The sequence below is a fragment of the Xenopus tropicalis genome, chromosome 2 (genome assembly GCF_000004195.4).
Source record: "Xenopus tropicalis strain Nigerian chromosome 2, UCB_Xtro_10.0, whole genome shotgun sequence".
NCBI lineage: Eukaryota > Metazoa > Chordata > Amphibia > Anura > Pipidae > Xenopus > Xenopus tropicalis.
This window is the reverse complement of record NC_030678.2, coordinates 92,680,425-92,704,772: the sequence shown is the minus strand read 5'-3', so window position 1 is coordinate 92,704,772 and position 24,348 is coordinate 92,680,425. Positions and strand designations below refer to the sequence as shown.

The 24,348-nt window shown below is 36.7% G+C and overlaps 1 protein-coding gene across 5 annotated transcripts in view; it reads left to right on the top strand.

The window, feature by feature from the left end:
• The window catches only part of bcas3 (breast carcinoma amplified sequence 3), a 584,912-nt gene that overhangs the window by 197,362 nt on the left and 363,202 nt on the right, over positions 1-24,348 (top strand). For 3 of the 5 annotated variants that reach the window (XM_031896950.1, XM_031896949.1, XM_031896951.1), the window contains exons 17-18: positions 3,406-3,556; positions 19,670-19,714. In XM_031896950.1, the coding sequence (XP_031752810.1) occupies positions 3,406-3,556; positions 19,670-19,714 (196 nt within the window). The remainder of the gene's footprint in view (positions 1-3,405; positions 3,557-19,669; positions 19,715-24,348) is intronic. The other 2 variants (XM_004911624.4, XM_004911625.4) reach the window with 1 other exon arrangement.

The following is a 24,348-nucleotide window of genomic DNA, read 5'->3' as shown; positions in this document are numbered from 1 at the left end:
AAAAATCATGACAGTGTCCCTTTAAGTATTCAGTGTTTTAGGCATCCTTGTCTGTGGAAGTATGGCTTACACTGGCCATACATTAGCAGATTCACTTATTGTTAGGAAACACAGTCTCTCTCGCTTGTGTGATATGTTCATTCCCACTTCCTTACTGTTTCATACTTGGAGTAAAGTTAATAAAAATGTTGGTTATAAGGCATATATACTTATTTTATCTATATATACTTATTTTATGCACCGAACTCCCGATTTTTGGATTTGCCCAAACCCCCAAATTCATTGTAACCAATTCGGCTCAATATGGAACCAAATCTGAATCAAAATTAGCATATGCATTTAACCCTTCCAAATCCTAGTTAGCATATGCTAATTTGGATTCGGTTCGGCCAGGACGGTGGATTCGGCCAAATCCGACTGCTGCCAAAAAAGGCCGAATTCTGGTTGAATAGTAAACCGAATCATGGATTCGGTGCATCCCTAATTTTAACAAAATATGACAGAGTAATTTCTAATACAGATTACAGAAAGGCCATCTGTCATAGAATCCATTTTAATCAAATAATTTAAATTCTTAAAAAAAACATTTCCTTTTCCTCTTTAATAATAAGACAGTACCTTGTACTTGATCCCAACTAATATATAGTTAACCCTTATTGGGGGCAAAACAGTCCCATTGGGTTTATTTCATGTTTACATGATTTTATTAGTAGACTTATGATTTTATTAGTAGAGGTATGGGGATCCAAATTACAGCAAGATCCCTTATTCACAACTGTACATACCTGTACTTAAGCCATTTGCCTAGTTCCTTGCCAGTGGTGTGGATTGGAGTACTCCAAGGAACTATCCCTTCTACATGCCAGTAGAATGGCACTCCAATAAAAAGTAAATAATGTCCCATTATGCCTACATAGGCCATCCACTAATAATAGAAATCCACTTATGCAAATAAGGGTCCGGTATTTGAACTAACCTTTGAAATTATTATTTTCTCTTTTTTTTTTTTCTTGTCACAGTTCTTCCTCCAGGGTGGCAGCAATGTTCCAAACAAATCAAATAAAAACAACAAAATTACACAAACCACAGCAATTATCTTAATAAAACATCTATATTTATTAAGATGTGAACCTAATAAAATCATTTAATTTCAGTTTTTATTAATCCCCCTTCCCTCTGGATTTTCAGTAAAACATTTGACCAAATATTAATGAGAATTAGTTTAACCAGTACTAACATTTCTACAAAACATCTGTTGAAGCCATAGAAAATACTTTAGGATTCTTGGTCAGTATAATGTCCTAGTGAGGAATATGTCTTAAAAATCCTAATCCAGGCCAGTCACTTTCTAGCAATCATCTTTTAGATTTTTTTAGCATGCCATCAGTTTATTAAAGAAATATACCTATGGTGTATATGCATTTAATCGAGATTTAGTTTCCTATTTTCAAGTATTTGTTTAAACCTCTACTAGAATAAGCACAAAAGATTTAGTGCTTTTCTAAAACGTCCCATATTTATTAAGGGATTTTCCTGCCTCTTTCCTTTGGCTGCTTTCTTCCCAATTTCGAGTACCATCATAGCATTTCAGCCAGCTTCCTGTGAGAAATCTATTTCTAAGATGTTATTCTTCCTTGAAAAAGGTGGCTGCAGTGGGGGTGTAGCTGTTTTGAAATTTTAAGAACCCTCTTGAAACCAGGATTGTGCGGATCAGGCCTGGGATTTCTGTAATATCTACTAAAGAATGCATCCGTTATTTAGAAACTTAATTCCCAATATGGCTCCTCTTTGATTAGGAACAAAAGCCACCATCTCAAAGCATTGTTGAACCACAGAAAAACAAGTTAATGATCTAAACCCTTTAATTCACTGTTTTGTGACTATTGAAAATACTTTGATTTGATTAGAAACAGGCTCTTTCAGTTTTTTCTTAACAGTTCTTCCCTCTTCTACTCTTCTTTTTTTTTATTTTTCTCTTTTCTTCCTTCCTATTTAATTTGAAGCTCATTTCCTTTTCTGTCTGAGTGCTTGACAATAGCAAAAGCACTGAGATGGACAGCAGCCATTTTTGATAGAATTTAACAGGCTCATTTGAGAACACATTTTTTTTAATGCATCAAATTAACAAAAATATGCTAAAAACATTGGTCATATGTTATAAAACAATGGTTGTTTGTTAATTTCTTCTTCCTTTTCTATGATATGCACTGCATGAGTAATAGGAAACTTGTGTTATCTTTTGAAAGGTATTTGTTAAAAAAAATAATTGACATGTTAAATATGGTATACACAAGTATTGTGCTTTTGCTATTGCATAGGACAGACTATTAATAAGTTTTTTCCTTTCTCTAAATATCAGCAGTTGTGTTATGGTTTATTGGTAATGTCCTAACTATTTTAATAATTCATTAAAACTCACTGTATACATCATTTTACCTTTTTAAGCAATAAAAAGGATACAAAACATAGTGATAGAGAGGATTTAATTTGGATTTCCTGAACCAAACACAAACTAAGACCCCTTTCCTACCTAATCTGACCTGACCTGCCCTGCCCACTCTTATGATGCCAGAGCTGGTTGGTCTATATAAACTGAGAGAGCATTAAGGCCTGGTTTACAAAACCAGGGATGCACCAATAGGGTAACTCATGACCCCCCTCCACCAGCCCAAACATGCAGCTGGACTAATGCTGAGCATACTACTTTTAAATCAGGCATGGATAAAATCAGAAATGGATATATTTAGTAATAGACAAGTAACCAGCACTTATTAGATGTGCATAGTAAATGATGTGAATTTTAAATATATTTTTATAAACATTTAATTTGGGGATTTTTAGGGATTATAATCACAGCAACTGCAACTGCAATCTGTGGCCTCAAAACAGCCTGCCAAAACTCCCTCCAGAAAAGCTCTGCCACACCCCTGGCTTGTGAGCTGCTACAGTCCGCGTATCACCTGTTTTAACTCCACAAAGGAAGATACCTAAAAACAAGAGAGGAATACTCAAAGTGTAATAATAAAAAAATATGTTTATTGAAAAGTTTAAAATGGACTCACATCAAGGCGAATGAATAAAAGACTCATTAAAATATGAAAATCCCCTTTAGCCTCAACATGTTTCACACTCAACAGCGCTTCCTCAGGAGGTCAAGGAGTACTACACCAATACAACACTTGAAATAGTAATCCATTTAGTTCTTAAAGATGAGTAATTAACTCTTTCCCTGTTGGAAGATACTTAATGCACATCTTAAATAAATATCGATACACAATTCTAAAAATAACTGAATTAAATTGAATTTGATTCATTGGGTTATTATGGCATCATGTTAAGGTCATGTAAGACTTTTAATTGTTTTAATTTAGGCATCCATATATTTACGTATATATTTTCTTTCAGGTAAACTTAACAGTCAAGACAGCTACAATAATTTCATCAACAATAACCCAGGGAACCCACGTCTCTCACCACTGCCAAGCTTAATAGTAGTGCAGCCTCTTGTTCAAATTAAGCAGCCAATGACTCTGGGGACCATCACAAAACGCACAGGGTAAGTTATCTGTGACATTACATAATAGATGATCATAATGTTAACGTAATTTTTTTCTGTTTTCTATTGCAGCTTTTCTTATGTCTTACCTTTGAAATGATTCACATTGATTCAAATAATAAGAATCAATTTTAAAGAAAGGGAACATTTTTGGTGGTTAAGATGTATATACATAGGCAGGACAGAACCTATTATAAAGCTGTCTAATTTGGTTAATTAATGTGACAGTGACTGGCATACAAAACTTAAAAACATTTGTACATATTTTATAATAAATACATATTTTGATGACCAATAGAGCAATTATTTCAGTGCCTATAATGAAAATATATACTACCTTATAAGGCGTGGACTCAAAATTGGATTCAGCTGCAATTAAGTTTTGGTATTTTTTCAGCTCTGGGGCCCATGGTTCAATTGCAGGCAGGGCACGTCCTGCATCGAGTTAGTAAGTTGGTGTGTGAGCTTTCCTTTAGCATTCCAAACACATATGTATGATTGATCATTGACAAAACTGATCATACTGTGTGTGCCTTGGATTGTAAGCTCTACTGAGCCTGGAGTGATGTGAATGATGTATAATATCTGTAAACTACTGTAAAATAGGTGAGTCGTGTATAAAGAAAGAAAGAAATAAACAATGATAGCATAATAAAAGTGTCAAATGCCTTAAAGAAATTACATGAGAAAGGGGTTCATAGTTTTGAAGTAAGAAAGATCCAAAGTCTTGGGTGGGGGTCTAAGAAATGGATAGACAGCAATGAATCTTTTGAAGTTTAGGTGATATAAAAATGCGTGGCGTAATTAAATAGGTTTATGTTAATCTGCTAAGGTAGCTAAGTATGTTAATTTTTTATTTATTTAGTCCATTATTACTTTTAGGCTATTATTTTCAAGTTATTTGGCAAAACTGTATTGTCAACAGTTTTGCCAAATAATAATAATAATAATAAGAATCTGTTTATGCTAAGTTTGCTGACATGACTGCTGAGTTGTAAGGCTAAACACCATTTTAAATAGTAATAATAAATATGACGCACAAGTGAATAAATAAGGCAGGCATCCTTCTACAGACAAATTTAGTTGGGTTTCTAAATGTAGCACTAAAAATACTGGCATCAGAATCAAGTAAGAGATGATTGTTATATTAAGCAACTAATATGTATAATGACATATAAAGTTGGTAAAATTGGTGTAACTCTTGCAAATATATGTGGAAGTTTTCTGGAGATATGAGAGTAGACCAATGCTAGGCATGACTTTGAATAGATCACAGAGACATATAATTTTCTTATTGGAGACTGTAAAGCAACTCTGAAGCAAATAAAGATTACATTTAAAAATACAAGTTATAACTGATACTAGAGATAGAGTCCTTCCCAAAAGAGTTTACAGTACATATACATTTTCATGGCCCACTGCAAGTATTCCATGCATCAAAATAATCCAGAAGAATAAACTGACCATAGAAAAACATACATTTGTGAAAGGTATATGTTTTGATTCTAATTTAAAATAGTAAATATGCTTTTCTACTCAAAACTACCAAACTGCAAATCTAAGCTACAGTTAGCTTTTATTTTTTTGTTAATTAAAACTTCTTCAAAGCATGCATTTTATCTCTCAGATGTTCTTATATGGAAGATAAACTTCATAAAATTTCATAAATTGAATGAATAGTTAGATCCCCAATGTGCATAAGATTAGAAAACTATGAGACATATAGAGGTCTCAAAATGAAAATATTATACTCACAATTTTTAAAAAAAATATATTTTTATATACCAAAAACAATGATGACTGGATTCACATTTGTCATATGAATTATGCAAGATTATCATATCATATACAATTAGTAATTAGTAATTTGTATGCTTAGAAATCAGTCAAGAAAGACAATACAAAAATAAGTAGAAAATTTAGATTAAACTTTAAAACAGAAAAGTATATGGATTATTTGAACACCAGGTATGTCTGTTAAAGGTTATATAACTCACGGGTTTGTTGGGTGTTGTGTTATCTCGATATGTGTTCCAGTGTGCCTATATTTTGTCAAACTGTTCTTGTTTGTTTTCATTCCACACTGCCATTTTTTCCATAGATGCTCTTAGATCCATTGCTTGTATTATTTGGTGGATGTCAAAAGGGCCTCCTGTTTTCCAGCCTTTTGTTATAAGCGTTGTAGTTGCATTAAATACATGAAACAGAATTTTTTAATTGGAACTAGACTAGTTTCTGGGAAGGATAATTGTAGGAGTGAATTGTAGTTCATTTGTTAACAATGTGAACACCTGTTGCCATAACTCAATTATTCATGGGCATTGTCCCCACGTGTGTATCAAGGTACCTTGTTGACCACATCCTCTCCAGCAGAGAGAAGAGTATGATCCTAAAATTTTATTTAGTTTAACTGGTGTCAGGTGCCATCTATTGAGCTATTTTTTATAATATTCCTGATGGTTTTTGCATCTAGATTCTCCAGTTGTTGTTGCTATGATGTTTTTCCATTGGTTGTGTGTAAATTCAGCTTGTAAGTGTAGTCCTTATTTCCGCATAGTCCTCTCAATTTTTACAGCCAAAAACAAACGAAAAGCAGAATGAGTTGGTTTCATTGTATGCGATTTTATTGCACTTTGCTTTTTGTTGTTTTTGGCAGTAAAAATTGAGAGGACTATGCAGAAATGGGAACTAGACTTACAAGCTGAATTTACACACAACCAATGGAACATCATCATTGCAATACAATATTTTCATTGCAGTGCATTTAGCTCTCAAACTAGTCAAACTGGCATATACATAATTAGTAAGAAAACAAAAGCGAAAAGTGCATATATTTGTGTATACACTTGTTGAATTGTGTGTACAGTGAGTGCTATGGCTGTGCAAAAAGCCCCCATCACCCAATCTGGCAATTGTGTCCCGATGGCCACTTGTTTCTTCCTTCTGCCTGTTGCCTAGGGATAGTGAAAAAAGCAGGGTGTGATAGGGCATATTAAAAAGATAGCACTCAGCTATTTGACCCAGAATCAGTACATTTTTGCTTTGTGGCTGAGCCTTTACTGGGCAGATTGGAAGTAAACTGGTTAAACCCCAGACATGAAGACTTAAACTGTGCTAAACTATGTTAAACTGTGTCTGTGCTAAGTAATCTCAAGCAAATTTTTTTCCTAACAATGTTCAGTTGTTCTATACAGTTTGGAATTTTCTATGTGGACATAAATTGATAAGGATTATGGAAGGGCTTAGTGGGGAAGGCCTTTGAGTTTGAAATATTAACCTTAATGTAAAAACAGATAAAATCTGATCGTTTTTTGATGAATGATCGGTCTATATGTCGCCTCAGTTGTTGGCAGTCAAAAAGCCTGCATTGGCTGTAAAGGTAAATATTTTGTAGGACACAGATGCAACTTCATAATTCCTGGTTATAAATTCATGTACAGTGATCAATAAAGTGGTACCATATAAAAGGCCAGTGCAAAGTCTAAATACAGCAACACTTCAAATTTACATTATTCCTGCAGTTTACTCCATCTTTTATGTTCCATGAACCAAAACTTATTTAGAACTTTTCTGATATTAATATCAGAAAAGTTTGGATATTCACCCCATAAAAGAATAATCTGATTGATTTGTTTGGGCGAGTAGACCCAGGCAAACTTAACACCTTTTATTAAATATAGGGGTATGAATTGGTCTGTGTTTTATTTTATTCTCACTTGAACAGGAAGAATAAACCATCAGATATTTTCCCTCATACAGAGGCCAAGTCAATGTTCATTTAGGAAGATCAGAACTATATATAGGTGTGGTATCTGTTATCTGGAATTATACAGAAAGCTCCAAATGATGGGAAGTAATAAAAAGTACATTTTTAAAACAATTTTCTTTTTCCTCTGTAATAATAAAATAGTACCTTGTACTTGATCCCAGATAAGATATAATTAATTATTTTTGGTGGCAAAATCATCCTATTGGGGTTTTTAATGTTTAAATCAATTTTCAGTAGAGTTAATGTATGAAAGACCCCTGTATTTGGTTTTCTTTAGTCCACTTTCTTTAAATCAGGCAAATTTAAAAGAAAAGCTTCCATCTATCCTTAGAGCTTTTTCGCATTCATCTTGTTTAAATTATTTGGTTTATATATTGTACACATGTAAACATTTGAAGGTGTTTTATTTTCTTATTTTGCTAGACCTTACGCCACTTTGTTTGGCTTCTGGTTCATAAATGGTAATAATTTGAGAAAATGTTTGACCCATAGATTCCAATCGGTGAAAAATAATGTTGTGCGGTAAAGAAAAATGTTGCATGGTTGCTGTGAAAAAACACCCATTGACTTTAATACATTTTGCACATTTTTGCGGTTTCGCAAATTTTTGGCGAAGCCAAAAGAGACAGATTTGCTCATCACTTTTTTAGCAAACAAATCCCACTGAAGAGCGAGAAACATGTTACGTTTATTCTGTACTTTCTGTTATAGCAGTTACCCTGATTTGCAAAGCAAAATGCTGATACTTATGCTTCTGTGTCTGCCTTTCATGTGGCAATGTGGCTGCCTTAGCATCCTGGCTGCCCTTTCTATTTTATGACAGATTTCTTTTATGAAAACAGAAGAGGTGAAAATCTGAGGCCCAAACGAAACAAGCAGGACAGTTACTGAGCTTTAGCAGAAATTATTTATTTGGAAACGAGTTTCTGACCACATCAGACTTATTGAAATCCATCCAATCCATATGTTTTCTAAACACAGCCAAAAATAGTCATGGCCAAGATCAGTAACCTTATAAATATATCTGTTACAGACGCAGCACAAATATAATAATCATTTTCCACACGGCCAGTCAGTAGTACAAAACAAGAGCCAAATCATAATTAGGGCTTCATTTTAGCAAAAAAAAAAAAAATTCCTAGGCATTTTCCTCATATTACTGTTTCAGCACTGGAAAATGATATATTTCCAATTCTCCTCTACATCTGTCAGGAAACTAATGTGAATAAAGGGTTTTCGCAAGGCATATATCCTGTTTGGATTGCTGAAGCTTCCAAGTTGCTCTGAGCTCACACACTAGGAACCTGGATGTCAGAGTGGTATGAACACTTTGAATGTGAATAAGCAGTCTTTTCCCTTACCTATTAAGTTCTGGCAATTCTGTTAAACTTTGATGGCCTCTTCGTAACAAAGCACAGTTGTACAGTGGAAGGTCGCTCAGGGATAATGGAAAGGTATATCTGAGTTCATATCTCCAGCCATGAACAGTAGGTAATGTAGAACGTTTTATATATATATATATATATATATATATATATATAGCCTTCCTCAAGGTGAATCTGATAGTGAGTAATTGATTTATTCACCTGTTCCACTAGATTGTTAGAGGAATATAGCCTTTAATTATACATAAGTGCTACATTTAATTAAAGGGAAGTTAAGACAAGGTATTTTAGTAATAGATAACAGATATTATGTTGTATAATGATCTGTAGTAATTAGGGATGAATGAACTTTTTTACCCTGTACAATTTCAGGGCAAAATTCATGGTATTGCCAGCAATAAACGTTGCACTAGAGGCCTGTTTTGTTGGATTAAAGATGCAGTCTGTTTTGTTGGGAAGAAAAATGCAGACAACATTATCTACACCTACAACATCAACCAGTGGGATCAGCTCTGCCCTTTTCTGTCTAAAAAGCTATCCAGGCAATATGTTTGAAAGAAATTGCCAACTTTTTTTTCCTGTGAAGAACAGTTTAATGGAAAGGTGCTTCTCTAACAATTTAGGACAATTTATATGCTATTGCAGAGCTAAAAACACCTTAACTGCAGTGTAATTTCACTTTTCTTTCATCTCCCATGCATTTTGGTGAAATTTTCTCCAGTTTCTGTAACTATTACGCAAAGTGAAGCGCCACAAGTCCACACGTTTTTTATTATGTAGTATTTAAATCTGCAATTGAGTTCCTCACAGTATATTTCAGTAATATAAAGGGAAGGGTAACAACAGATTAACCTATTTTTTAGTAGGATCTGGTCTGGCCTAGTATCCCAACACAGGCTTAACAGGGTCCTCCTACTCAGGAAGTCCCTTGTAAGGTATAATCTTTAGATACATCTTTAGATGTATATCAGTTTTCCTCAAGTAAACTTAGTAATTGTATGATGTGGATGATGAGAGCCATTGGAGCCTTTGATATCACAGAGATCATTGTAAGGGTGAAGACACATGGAGCTACTTAGTAGCAGCTACTTTTTCATGGCTACTAAACTCCACAAAGTACCCTGCCATAGACAATACTGAGAATTGCCTCTGCTAAAACACACATAGAAACAGTTATCAGCATTGATCAGCATTGTCTCTTTTAGTAGCTACAAAAAGTAGCTGCTACTAGTAGCTTCTTGTGTCTTCACCCTTTGGGGGAATGTGTAACAAGAGTAAGGCCTCTGTAAATCTAGTAGAATTGGTGAAAAATGATCCTTAGGAAATGTTATTAGCTGTAGTAGATATAATGCATTATCCAACATGTTACAACGGGTTGAATGTCAAACAGATTGAAAACTTTCTGAATGGTATGTCCTCCTCTGTACTGAATTCACTGTATTAAACAGAAGAATATGAGAATGGAGAGAACATCACCATATCATTTCCCTTTAAAAATAGAAAAATGTTAAATTGGCACAAGCCTAAAGGAGTACTGTCATGGGAAAACATGTGTTTTTTAAAACGCATCAGTTAAGAGAGCTTCTCCAGCAGAATCCTGCATTGAAATCTAGCCATATTCTTCACTTCCCAAGGTGCCACAGCCATGTGACCTGATAAACTTATTGCCCAAAATGGAAATCTCCCTCAGCTACCTCTTCAGCTTCCCCTGCCTCTGCCATGCTCTATCCATGTTCTGGTGTAGCCCTGCATACTGCTCCTGTAGCTGCCACTTGTGGACTGACCGCCAGGGCAAGACTTCATCAGATGTTTTCTCACCCTTTCCTGTTGGTATTGACTCATTCTACATGCACCCTGTATTGCCTCTTTGTACTAATTCTTTCCCTGTCTGTGTAATAAATGCCTTTTTAAAACATAATTAGGACCCATGTGTGAATATCATACACTTTTTCAACTTAAATTTAGCCCCAATCACAGAGATATAGTGAAAGGATATTAATATTAAGAGGGGGGTAAAAAAAATACTAAACAGACAGAACATACTATTATTACAGCCTTTAGTGATTTTTAAGAATATCTAATAATAAATCCTTCTCAAGTGATGAAATACTTTGAGGCTGCTGTAATGAAAATTAAAAAAAAACACACAATCTATTTAGAGAGATTTAAGAGGAACGCCTAAGAAGCATGAATCCTGGCATGCTTGAGATGGTCAAATTGAGTCGGCAGCCTTAACTCGAACCTCTAGGGGCAAAGCGTGTGCTTAACATATTTAACATCTGCCCTCATATTTCTAGAAACACATAGCAATGTAAGTCTGTACACTGTAATATTTCGACAGGACAGAGACCATCTGCTGTGCTCTGAGAAGTGTAGGAGGCATGCATTAGTACAAATGGCAAAAGACAGATGTATTTACACCTACTTGGTCAGCACCTCTGAGCAGCGCTGGAAGGGAAATAAGCACTTTTTTTCTTAAGCAGCTGTTTAACCCCACAATGGTGCCGAAAACAGCATGAAGGAACCATTCAAGACCAATACAGCTTTATTACTTGTTATTCTGTCTAAAAACTTCATGCAAAGGAATATCACTGGCTGCTTGCCTTCACAACCATCATCATCAATTTATAGAAGGTTAGCCAGCAGTGCCTTACATTAATTTGTAACAAGCAGGGGTCTTGCAATAATTTAGCAAACACAGATTACACAGTAAAAATTACGAGGGACCAGAGGGACCTACTCTAAAGGGTTATGGTACGCTGAAACATAAGGAACATTAAAACAATTGGTGATTTATAATTAATTGATGTCTGATCAGTCAGGATGCAGTGTGTATGCAGGTGGGTCTTTAGGAAACATTTGGATCAATGGGGAGAGCCCAGTAGCAAAAGTCTGAGTAAAGTCTTGCTGTAGGGAATGGGATGAAGTAATGAGAAGAGAAAAGGTTAGAAGCAGTATTTTTAAGATCATAGTTGAGATATAGGAAGGGGCTTCCTTGTTAAGGTCCTTGAATGTGAGTTTTCATAATTTAAATTTGATTCTAGGGGACATTTGGAGCCAGTGAAGGGATATACATAGGGGTACGGCTGATGCAGAATGATGAGATAGAATAATGAGTATAGCAGCAGTTTTTAGAATGGACTGGAGTTATGAAAGGCAATATAATGGAACACCTGCAAGGAGTAAGTTGCAGTAGGCAAGGTGGTGCATTATAAGAGACGAAGTCAGTGTTTAGGTTGAATCAAAGATGAGGTAAGTTTGTATTTGGGCATTGTTGGGCATGTGAAAGGGACAGGATTTGGTGAGTGTTTGGATGTGCAGTGTAAAAGACAAAAAACAGTGTGCCTGTTTGGATGATTGAAAGGAGATTTTATTGACTGTGAATGAAACCTGAGGGTTGTAGGAAATATAATGAATTGTGTTTCAGAAAGATTCAGTTTCAGATGGTGCTGTGACATCCAAGAGGAAGTAGCAGACAGGCAGTAACTTGGGAAAGGACAGAAGAAGAGAAGTCAGGAGTAGACAGGTAGAGTTCTGAGAAGTACTGTAGAGTGAGAGCAGCAGATGGCCTTGTTCAAACCTTGATTCCAGTGACTTGTGTATTAAGGTTTGGTATTTCTCGCAATCATCTGTGCACATACAAACAGAAAAAAGTGGGGAGAACAACTATTCAGTTTTATTTTAGTTTTTTTTACAATTTTTTTTTTTAAACTTAGGAAAATATTGTATTGAAAATAGAGAAATTATATATATTAGGTTCTGACGTTTTCAAATATTTACAAGGTGTAGTTAAAAAGCATGGACACATTTATGTCAGAAAGTGTTTCCTTCATTCAAAGAAAATATAAGCAAAAGGGATAAAAAATGATGGTTATAATGATAATTTATCTAGTATATATTCTTTTTATGTTTTCCATATGTATCACTTCCCACCTCAACCTTTGCCTTTCTTTCTTGACACTGCAATGTTTGTGTAGCCTCTTCTCTGAATGTTTCTAATTTGGGGGAAATTCTGTGAGCAATATCTCTAGCATTCACTTGCACACATAAAGATGTTTCTTAGATTAAAGCAGGTCTGTCCAATTTTTTTCCATGTAGAGAGCCAAATATCCAGTATACCCAACAGACCCTTAAAGTTATAATACAGTACTACCTGACATTTTTCAGGTTGTCAGCCAATTATATAACATGTCACTGGTATGGTGGGAGGATTATAATAAGATTCTGTCATGCAAATAAGCCTTCTGAGCCTTTGTGTTGTCCTTGGGGCCTCATCTAGTCTGCAAGCCTCCAGTTGGACTGTTTTGCCTATAAGAATGACCCAAAGTGGAAAAAAGGGAGCTTGGTAGTTTAATGTTATTGTCTATTATTGGCACAGAATAAAAACTGGAAATCAAACCTTATTGAGATATTTAAAGGTGAAGTTTCATCCCATATAAATATGGAACTTTTAAATATAATCAGTTACAAAATTCTGTACTGTTTCTGAAATAATCGTTACTCTTGAGTCTTCAGTTTCCCCCTTTCACCATTTGTCTCTCTTTACTTTCTCCACAAAGGAGTTGGAGTCAAATACAAATTATGCATTTTAGCTAGTGATGTGCAAAATTGGCCCATTTTGACAAAAATATGTTTTGTCTCAAATTGAGATGATAGAGTGGTGCTGCACATCCTGGGGAAATGTAGCAAATGAGTGATGCTGTAGTAGTATACAGTGCCTTGCAATAATATTTTTATTTCAAAGGATTTAAACTCAAAATTACTGTTTTACTAACTGATTTATGTTAGAAAATCTTTGTCAGAAAAAATAGTTTTAGTACCACATTTGCACATTGTTTGGGGGTGGCAAAATACCACGTAGTGTCTCATTTGCCACATAGAAGGCACAGCACAATTCATCAGTTTTTGCTCTTTGTCTTCCATTCTTTATGAATTGCCTCTGGTCTCTGTGCTGTTTTGGGGGCACAGGGACTTGCACCCAGCCCCAGTAATACAGTGCTGTTAAATGCACCACTGTTTCATTAGGAGTAGGTGTGGGTAGGCTTATAGACATCCTCACTAATCAACCCTTAACTTGCACATACAGTGCTTCGCTAAAGTATTCACCCCCCTTGGCATTTTTCATGTTTTATTGCCTCACAACCTGGAAATAAAATGGATTGTTTTGAGAGTTTGCACCATTTCATTTACAGATCATGCCTACAACTTTGAAGATAGGACAAAATAAGAGAAAACTTCAGTGTGAATAAATGTTCACCCCCCCCCCAAGTCAGCTGCAGGTCGCTATGGATAAGTCTCTATGAGCCTGCCATATCTTGCCACTGGGGTTTTTGCCCATTACTCAAAGCAAAACTGTTCCAGCTCCTTCATGTCTGATGGTTTTCGCTTGTGAACAGCAATCTTCTCAATCTGATTGAGGTCTGGATCTTGACTAGGCCATTCCAACACATTTAAATGTTTCCCCTTAAACCACTCAATTGTTGCTTTAGCAGTATGCTTCGGGTCATTGTCCTGCTGGAAGGTGAACCTCTGTCCCAGTCGCAAATCACAGGCAGACTGACACAAGAATATCCCTGTAGTTAACACCATCAATCTTTCCCTCGACTCGGACCAGTTTACTAGTCCGTGCTGCTGAAAAACATCCCCACAGCATGATGCTGCCACCACCATGTTTCACTGTGGTGATGATGTTCTTGGGGAGATGGGATGTGTTGGGTTTGCGCCAGACATAGCATCTTCCTTGGTGGCCTAAAAGTTTAATTTTAGTCTCATTTGACCAGAGCACCTTCCTCCATACATTTGGGAGTCGCCCACATGCCTTTTGGCAAACTCAAAACGTGCCTTTTTATTTTCAGTGTTAAGTAATGTTTTTTTCTGGCCACTCTTCCATAAAGCCCAGCTCTATGGAGTGTACGGCTCCTTGTGGTCCCATGGACAGATACTCCAGTCTCTGCTGTGGAACTCTGCAATTCCTTTAGGGTTACCTTTGGTTTCTGTGTTGCCTCTCTGATTAATGCCCTTCTTGCCCTGTCTGTGAGTTTTGGTGGGGCGCCCTCTCTTGGCAGGTTTGTTGTGGTACCATGTTCTTTTCATTTGAAGATGATGGATTTAATGGTGCATATAAGGCCACACGTATATAACAGTATACATATATAAATTAAATACATTTATTTACTATCTTTTTCTATTAAATAAATACATATTTTAAGACAATGAATTCAAGATTTATTAAAAAAATACAAATATCAGAGTATAACAGTTCTTGGCAAAAAAAGATTGTATTGTTCCATTTTTATTTAAATTTTTTTGTACTGAAATGAAAAAAACAACATCTTAAAATTACTCCCAGACAAAAATTGCTGGTTAAATTACTTGATCTAAGAATGATTATATATTTTGAATGTGAAAGCAACTTAGCTCAACATTACCAAATGTTTTTGATGACTTTATTATTTTTCTGCCCCTTTTTTTCTTACTAAACGAGAAAGGTGTCTCATAGTCACTTAGGGGCCCATTTACTAAACTATTTCGAGATATATTCATATTTTTTCTAAATTATAGAACATTTCGGAATGTATGTGAAAAGTTCGATAAAATTCCACAAGTTTTTCGTGATTTTCAGTAAATCGTAGTTTGCACAAAGAATGCGAACATTTCGGAATTCGTTAACGTTTTGGTTACACTTCATTGGGGCTATCTTTTCCCCAGGTTTGATCTGTCAAACGAACTGTTAACGAACTTTTCAGCACAAAATTTTGTGACTTTTGGGAATGCAATTGCTATATTTTCGTACGAATGATAAAAGCATTGTCGAGACATTTTAGAACTACATAAATTATCGTGGTTACTTCAAAATTATACCATATCATGTTTCAAGCCCAGAAAAAAACACATTTTAGTAAATGTGCCCCATAGTGTCAGTATGGATTCTAATGGTGGAAAAGCAAAATGTAAAATTGGCCAGGCTAGGACAGCATCTTATTATATTTGTGGTGCTTCCACTAGAACATCTTAAGCTATGTGTATCTTTTCAAAGGGTAAAGAGTAACAAAAATGCTGTTATGGAGCAATACTACAGTCATTAACATAAAACAAAGCTGTAATCACAAAAACTAAAATATGGCTTTCAAGCCAACAAAAGTCCTTGGAAAGCTTTTTTTCTTATCATGCTTTTAAAAAAAAAACAATTCCTTGCTGTGTGGATGCACTTTAGTTCTTGGAGTATTGCTGTAATCACTAACTGTATCCTAGGTTCCTTTTTTCTCCCCTCTCTTATTCTCTTTTATGGCTCTTTCTCCCTTCATGCAAAGAAACGATTTGCAACAGATTAAATGGTATAAAGGGGAGGCTTTTTCTTTGTCCCTGTAAGTAGATGCTAAGTGCTATTTTTTTAAAGAAATAAGGCAAAATCCCATCTTAACCCTTTTTAACCTTTATTGATAGTGTGTCATTCTGTTGAGTATTCTCCCTATTCACTGAAAAACATGTTTTGTTTATTTTACCTTCTAAATTTTGCAGTGGATATAAGGGTTAGCAAAAACCCTGGAGAGTTTACACAAATGTTTGGACCCAAGTCTAATAACTGGTGGTAGGTTTTTCATTCCGGTGCTCTCTTTATGTTATACTATTTGTTGATGGTAAGTGTTTTATGGGCACTTTAGCTATAGTAAGTTGCAAAAAGAGTATTATATGATGATTTGCTGTTTGCATTTTGTGTCCAGATTTGTGTGTGGCCTTACAAAAAAATTGAAGGTGCCATATGTACCTTGGCTCACCATTCAAGTCCACCTCTCTTTACTTTTCCTGTGTATTCCTTCATAGGCTTTCCCGAATCTTTTACAAAGGAGGAATGAAAATTGTCCAATTGCAAGTTGTCCAGTGCAAGTTGATCCAGGGACTAGTCCAATAGTCAAGAAGGATTTTTTTCCTATTCTGAGGCAAAATATTGAGGCTTTAAAAGGGTTTTTTTTTTCTTTGCAGTGCATCAACTACTAGTTAGGCAGGTTTTTTTTTTTATCCTAACACACTCAAACACCTATTGACTCCTGAAAACCAAACAACTTTACTTTGCACCAGAGAGAGGGCAATTTTTCACCAAATCTCCACTAACCACATTCTGCTCTTCCTATTTCAATCACCTGACTTCACATTTTATTGAATTCTTCTCTCTGTCTGTCTCTCTCCCTATATATCAGTGGTCACCAACCCCTTGGATGTTGCTCTCAGTGCGCCCAAACCAGGTAGTTATTTTTCAATTCCTGAATTGATGGCAAATTTGTTTGAATAAAAACAAAAATGACTACCAAATAAAGCCTCCTGTAAGCTGATAGTGTGCATAGAGGCTACCTAATTGCAAATCTTAGCCCTTATTTGACACCTCCGTGAACTTTTATGATGCTTGTGTTGCTCTCCAAGTCTTTTTACATTTGACTGAGGCTCACGTTTAAGAAAGGTTGGGGACCCCTGCTATATATAATGGTGTGATTTTACACCTTAAAGCAGTGGCTGTTAAAGCGTCTGTAAAAGTGCAACCTAAAATATGGTGCAAGGGCTGAAGAGATGTCTACAAAGGCTGCACTGTTATTGAGCTTTTGCCCCTTACCTGATAATCATGCTGTGACTGCATAAAGGGTTACTGCATTTTAAGAAGTGAGACTGCATACACTGGTTCTATTTTCTGCACTCCTGCTTTTATAAATGATCCCCAAAATGATGAGTAGAACAGGGGAAATAGCTGTGTAGCTGTCATTTTGATCACGCAGAGGCCTTCAAGAACTAGGGTTGCCACATCTGCTGGCATTTATCAATGGGCAGGGGGCAGGCAGTGAAGTCATGGGGTGGGGAAAAGGCGGGCCGTGATGTGATCGAGTGGGGAAGAGGTGGGGCTGTTACACCACTGGGCAGGTATATAATGTGGCTATTGCCCGATCACCGCATCAATCTCAGTGAGTCCTGCCTGGTTTTCTTAATTCGGAAAACCAGGTAGGAGGTTTTGACCCGGGCAGCCCTTCCGAAAACCAGGCTGTCTGGGTCATTAACCATTCTAAGAACAGAGATAGCAGACACAAATAACTACTATTGTCAATGTTTCTGTAAATATCCATAAACCCACCCCAACTTATTCCCATCTTAAAGTCTTCATTATCTTAACCATATTACTTTTTGAATGCATTCATTCTGACACTTCTGCATGATTTTTATTGAACAAGGCCATCTGGCTGTGTCAGTTCATGAAAGGGCTGTCTTTTAATTTGTGTAGAACCATGTCACCAGTGCACCAAGCAGAAGTTAATCAAACTGCTTTGTAAAAAAAAATAATTTTGCACAATGCATTGTAGGAATAAAACTTACATCTCTGACCAATTTTATATCCAAGATATAAATAAAGTATAAATAAAGAAATGCTGGAAAAAATATTTTGCTATGCTATGAAAGTTTATTTGATCTGGGTCTGGCTGTGCTCTGCATTTTGAAGCTGATTAATAATGGCTGGGTAGGCAGTAAATACAAGACTTTGTTGTGGTCTGTGTCTAACCCTGGCTAGAACCACAGGAATGCAGTGCTGCCAAATGCAAGCAGCACTGTATTCATGTGGGTGGCTGCAGGTTACTGTGCTCCCAAATAGAACATAGAGACCTGTGCCAATCCATTTAGCATGTAAGGCAGGGTGCAAAATGAAAAAAACATGCTGAATTCTGCTTGTTTTGTGCACTTTGCACCCTGCCTTCCAAGTCATAAATGAACCCTAATGATTGCTGGTTTTGTTATGAAAGGAAAACCCTGAAAACTGTTTCGTAGTGAAGTCATAAACACCTAAATTAGAGATGTGTTTACTACTGTTTTGCCTTTGTGTACTTAATTGGATACTAATTTATTTGTAATGAAGTTCTTTAATTTACTTAAACATCTTTGGTATGCCAAGCTCCAATTTCCTGTTCATACACTGTTATTAAGGGTAAATTGCTTGTTTATCAATTTACAGACAAAGAATTAAAGTTAAAAGAAAGGTTACATTTTAAGGGTTAATAACAGAAGGACAGATTTGTTGCCTATGAGAAAGCTGTGCTGCCTATAGGTATTTTCTCCTGAAAATACCTCAGCTTTGGTGTCAGAGTGAATCACTGGTGGTAAAACATATGAATCGTGTTACTAACAGAAAATGCAGGAAAAGGCAAGTTTTGGCAGTTAGGTTGTTCATATGCTTTACCGCCAATGATTCACACTGACACCAATTCTAATGCAAAGTCAGGTGATTTGTCATTTGCGGGTAGTGCATATTTCCTGTGGCTACACATATCCACATATATTGATAGACAAAAAAAGATTCCTAAAAAAAAATATAGTGGCTACCTTCCTTGGGAACAAGAAAATGAATATTTGTACTGACAAATGTGTTTCTTTTTTGCCAGTCTCTGTGGGTGTGTCTTAAATTCTTAGCTAAACCACAAAGGGGACTTATTTCTTATTGTGACATTTATGTCATGTTGTGTTCCTTTGCTCAACAATTTTTTTGCAAACAGAGCTAATACATACAAGAAAGAATTGGTGACACCTGTCACACTCTTTACTCAAACAGACATGGGTCATTTACCCTTTTAATTCTAAGCAACCATTAAGTTGCTCTGCAAACGTTTCTCCTTCCTGTTGGCTGTTCAGAATATTACAACTGTACAGAAATCAATGCCAAAGGTAATAACCTGTGTGTGCGTAGGGATATAGAAGATGCATATTACAATGCAATAAATGCTAAAATTAAATTATGTAAAGTATTAATAGTGCACAGTTTATACGAATGGAGCATGCTATATTCATTGCTGATTTTTGAGTATGGTTAATAAGCACTCTATGGGTCAGAGGTGCAGATGCCTGTGCTCCATTTGAAACACAAACACATGATTTAAACAATGTCTATTGATGATTTTTTTCTAATTTGTTTTGCCTTTTCCCTACTGCGTGAAGACCTTACCTGTTTGGAGCAGGATGTTTTTCCATCAAAGCTCCTTGGTAAGTTCTAAATCCCCAGCATGCTTATAATGAATGTCCTGTACTGGCTGGCAATAACCTCTCTCTTATGTTCTGTCTGGAAGCTGTGTGGGTTGATCTCTGGATGGAGGCACCTTTTTGTTAAAGTACACTGTATTTAAATCACTTTGAGACTTTTAAAATAGATTTTGCAGATAGTTTCAAAAAAGCAAAAAGTATCCCTAAAGCATCTTGGGATAAGTCTCATGGACTATATTTTTTTGCCCCTTGTTTATTATTGTTTCGTAGTGTGAACCAATACCTATAATAGCTGTTATACCTTACAACAACAATAAATGCAGACCATCTGGCCCCTATGTCTGCTTCCTCTATAGATATACCACAGTAAGAAAGTAATATGTCATTCTGCAATAAAATGATTATCAGTGTGTCTCCTCTGTTAAATACTAGGCGTGAATTTCAAATAAAAAGAAAAAAAATCCCAAAAGCTCCAACCTGACCTTGTTTGGGTCAAATCCATGCAGGATTCGAATTCACCGAATCCTTAGTTTTTCATGTGTTTATAAAGCGGCAACATATTCTGCTGCATTGTAAAATGACCTTAAAATACTGGACAAGATAAGGTGGCAAATCTATTGTGGAGGCTTGTGTTTGTACCCCCTCCACTAACAAACAATATTCCTTGACATGATAGGCTATAAAATGAAACATTTGTTTACATATTGATAGTTTAATTCACCAACAAACTGAACAAAATAATTCTATAGAGAAAAGGATCAGCTTTTTCAGTTGGAAACATATGCATTAAAACATTTGAATGTTATAAGGGTCCTCGTTGTTACATAGTTATTTGGGTTGGAAAAAATGTATTTGTCCATCATGTTCAACCCTTCTCTTGGCATTGTTAATTATGTCTGTGTCCTTGTATGCCCCCTGCTTCTATTTTCTGTATAAACCAATTCACATGGGCTAAAGATTAGTTATGTATACCCTGGGAAGGAAAAAAACTTTGCAAAAGATATAAAACAAAGTGTTTTGTTTTATTTTTATTACAAGATACATGTATGAAATGTAAAAGCTATACATTTTGCTTTATTCATTAGCCCATAGTTTTTTTCATTTGCCATAAGATCCAGTTATCAAAGGAGCTACAGCCAATAGGTTGAAATACATAAGATAGCAAGACACAATGTAAGGATCTGGGCAGATTTGTATTATATTGTTTTTATTTATATAGCACCACAGAGTGAACAGAAACAGAGGTATAGTTATAGTAAGTTATACACTAACAATAAATCAATGCTTAAAAGCATTACAGAGATTACAATAAACAGTTTGGATGAGGTTCCTGCCCCAAGGAGCTTACAATCTATTAGGAAGAGGAGAACAAACAGAAACAAAAAGGGTGTGGAGTATAAGTTCATTGGATTAGGTTGTGTTGCTGCTGAGGAAGGCTATTGAATGCTTCGTCTAATAGGTGACTTTTAAGAAGCTTAGAGAAAAATGTTAGTGTGGGAGCTTTCCTGGATGGTAGAGCATTCCAGAGAAAAGTGTTAGTGTGGGAGATTTCCTGGATGGTAGAGCATTCCAGAGAAAAGTTTTAGTTATGGAGCTATCTTGGATGGTAGAGCATTCCAGAGTCATGGTGCAATCAATGAAAAAGGTTTTATGTGCTGTTTTTGGTGAACTGTATAGTCTATAGATTGTTCTGAGCTTAATGCAAGGCCAGGAGGGAGTGTATGGGTAGGTAAGAGCTGATATATAGAGAGAAGCAGAAGAATGAAAGGCTTTGAAAGACAGGATAAGAATTTTGCATTTAATGCCTCAGGGGCTCCCGCTGCCCCCCCCCGCAGAGGCCCCCAAAACTCTCCACCCCCCTCCCCCGAGCACCCCTGAAAGAAACTTACCTGCGGCGTGTCGGGGGAGGGAGATGGCAGATCGCGGGAGCGCCCTGGGGGGACCCAGTACCCCGGTGGCCCAGTCCAACGCTGCACGCTTGACCGGGAGCCAGGAGACAGATTTTAGTAGCGAGGGGAAGGAGAGAGATTTAAAAGCAGGTGAGATCATGTGGGCGGCAGGGAAGAGAATTGATGTGATTCAGGGAGACCAGCCAGTAATATTTTAAAGTAGTCTATCCTGGAGAGTATGCGGAAATCCAACTGAAAGGAGTCAAGAAGTTAGTTGGTATGCAGGAAGTTCAGCAACTGGTTTGAGACAATCCACTCAAGGAGCTTGGAAGGGTAAGAGTGAGATCGGCCTATAGTTATCAAGGGAAATCGGATCAGAAGAGGGTTTCTTAAATATAGGTGTGACAAGAGCATGTTTGAAGGTGGACAGAAATATACCAGTTGAGAGGGAGGAGTTGAAAATGTGAGGGACCAACAGTGTGGAACAGATCTTTTAGGAAGTGTGATGGAATGGGATCAAGAGAGCAGGGAGGGCTGGGGAGGGGGAGAGCAGCTTTGACGCCTTCAGTTACTGGGTGGAAGGGTTCAAGGGATTCTACCGAAAGCTTTGTACTAAGTGGGAGAAAGTCAAATGAAAAGACAGGGGTAATGCTTTGGCGGATCAGGTCAACTTTAGATTTGAAATGGTTTGTAAATTATTGGGGTGAAAGAACAGGAAGTGATTGTGCCACAGAGTGGGGTTTGAGAAGTGAACTTAACAGAGAGAAAAGGTGCTGTGGGTTAGTTTTATGCATGGTAATGAGTCAGGAGAAGTAGGATTGTTTAGCCTGAAAGAGAACAGTGTTAAAGCAAGAGAGAACTTGTAGTGAAAAAAAATTAGGGTCATCATTTTGGCAGTTGAAGTCACCAAGCAGGAGAGAGGAACAGTCAGAGAGCCACGTTTAAAGTCATAAAGTAGAAGAACATGCACGGAGCAATCCAACACTGCTGTTAAAAAATCATTATCTTTTTGAGAAAGTGGTGTGATACCACGAAACGCGTCAAGCATGTGGTTCTTTTTGTATATGCACAATATGCTTTTTAAGGAGATAAGAAAATAAAGATAATGATTTTTTTAACAGCAGTGTTGGATTGCTCCGTTCATGTTCTTCTACATTGGTAATTTTGCCGTCTGGGTTCCGGCCTGTGCGTTGAGCACACACTGACTGACCGGTAAGTGCTCCCGTGGTTTCAAAATTGGTTTAAAGTCATAAAGGAAAGTAGGTGAGGAAGAAGATGGGGGGGCAGAATAGATATGAACAGTATGTACTTCAAAAAAGGAGATTGATAAGAAAAATGGAATAGGAGTGGTTTTGAATTTGCAGAGTGAGGAGAGACGGAGATCAGCTCCTCCACCTCTGCCCTCTGTGCATGTGGTGTAGGTAAAAGAATTAACCTCTTGAGAGAGAACAGCTTCAAAGGTCTAAAGTCTAAAGCCTGTAGCCAGGTTTCAGTTATAGCAAGCAGGTGAAGGTAGCATGAAAAAAAGAGATCATGCACAGTAGTTATCTTGTTATAGAGAGGGAGCAAGCATTCCATAATGCAAATGAGAAGGGGGAGGGAATGTGGGGAGACATGGCATATGTACCAAGTTATTAGGGTTTTTTTTATGTGGGCAGGAGTGTATAGTGGGGTGTGGGTGGCAGCAGATAAGGATAGTGGAAGGCCCAGGATTGGGATTGATATCCCCTGACACTAGAAGCAGGAGCAAGGTGAGGCAGCGAAGAAGAGAAAAAGTTGGGGCTGTGTAAAGCAGTAGAGGTTCTGGCCAGTCCAGTAAAGTAAATGACAAGTACATAGTGTATATTAACAGCTCAGAAGCTTAAAGGAGAACTAAACCCTAAAAATTAATATGGCTAGAATGCCATATTTTATATAATAAATTGACTGGACTGGCTTAAAGTTTCAGCACCTCTATAGTAGTAATGATATAGGTTGTTAAATTTGTCACAGAAGTTCCCTATCTTGGATTCTGTTTTCCCCCTCCCTCCCTGGAACTGTCCAGGACAGTGTACATGCTCAGTGTGGTCTGAGCAGCTGTTGAGAAGCTGATCTTAGGGGTCATTGCAAATTATCAGAAAATGAGGGTTCTGTTGTATAAGCTGATGCTACAGGTCTGATTATTACATTCTGATGCAAATGCCCTGGTTTCAGAGCTGCCATGTAATGTGTATCTGTTAACTTTAAACTCTATTTTTGCAGTATATTTTGAGTCAGTCCCTAAGCTCACTAACTGACAGCAGCACAGAGCATGTGTAGGGAAGTAGCAGAAAAGAAGATGGGGAGCTACTGGGGCATTTTGGGGGGCACAGATCTTCCCTGCTAAAGGGCTGTGGGTGCCTTGGGCTGGTACAGAAGCACAAAACATAATGTACACCATTTCTGCTCTACTTCTTTAGTTGGGCTTTAGTTCACCTTTAACTCGTTGACATGTTTAAAAAAATGGCAATTACCAGTGTAAACTGTCAAAAATTGTAAAAATAATCGCAGGTAATAAATGTTCAGTAACAATTTGGTTTTCAATAGAAATAGATGTACAATGAAGAAGCGTTATGTCAGAGGAAAGTATGAAGGGTGAAGCAACTAGTCTAGGAACTAAAGTATCAGTTTTGTCATAGTGAGTGTAAAGAGCGTAAATCCTCATAATTGTAAGCCTTCAGACTGTAAGCCTACCACTGTGGATGCACTGAATCCACTATTTTGGTATTT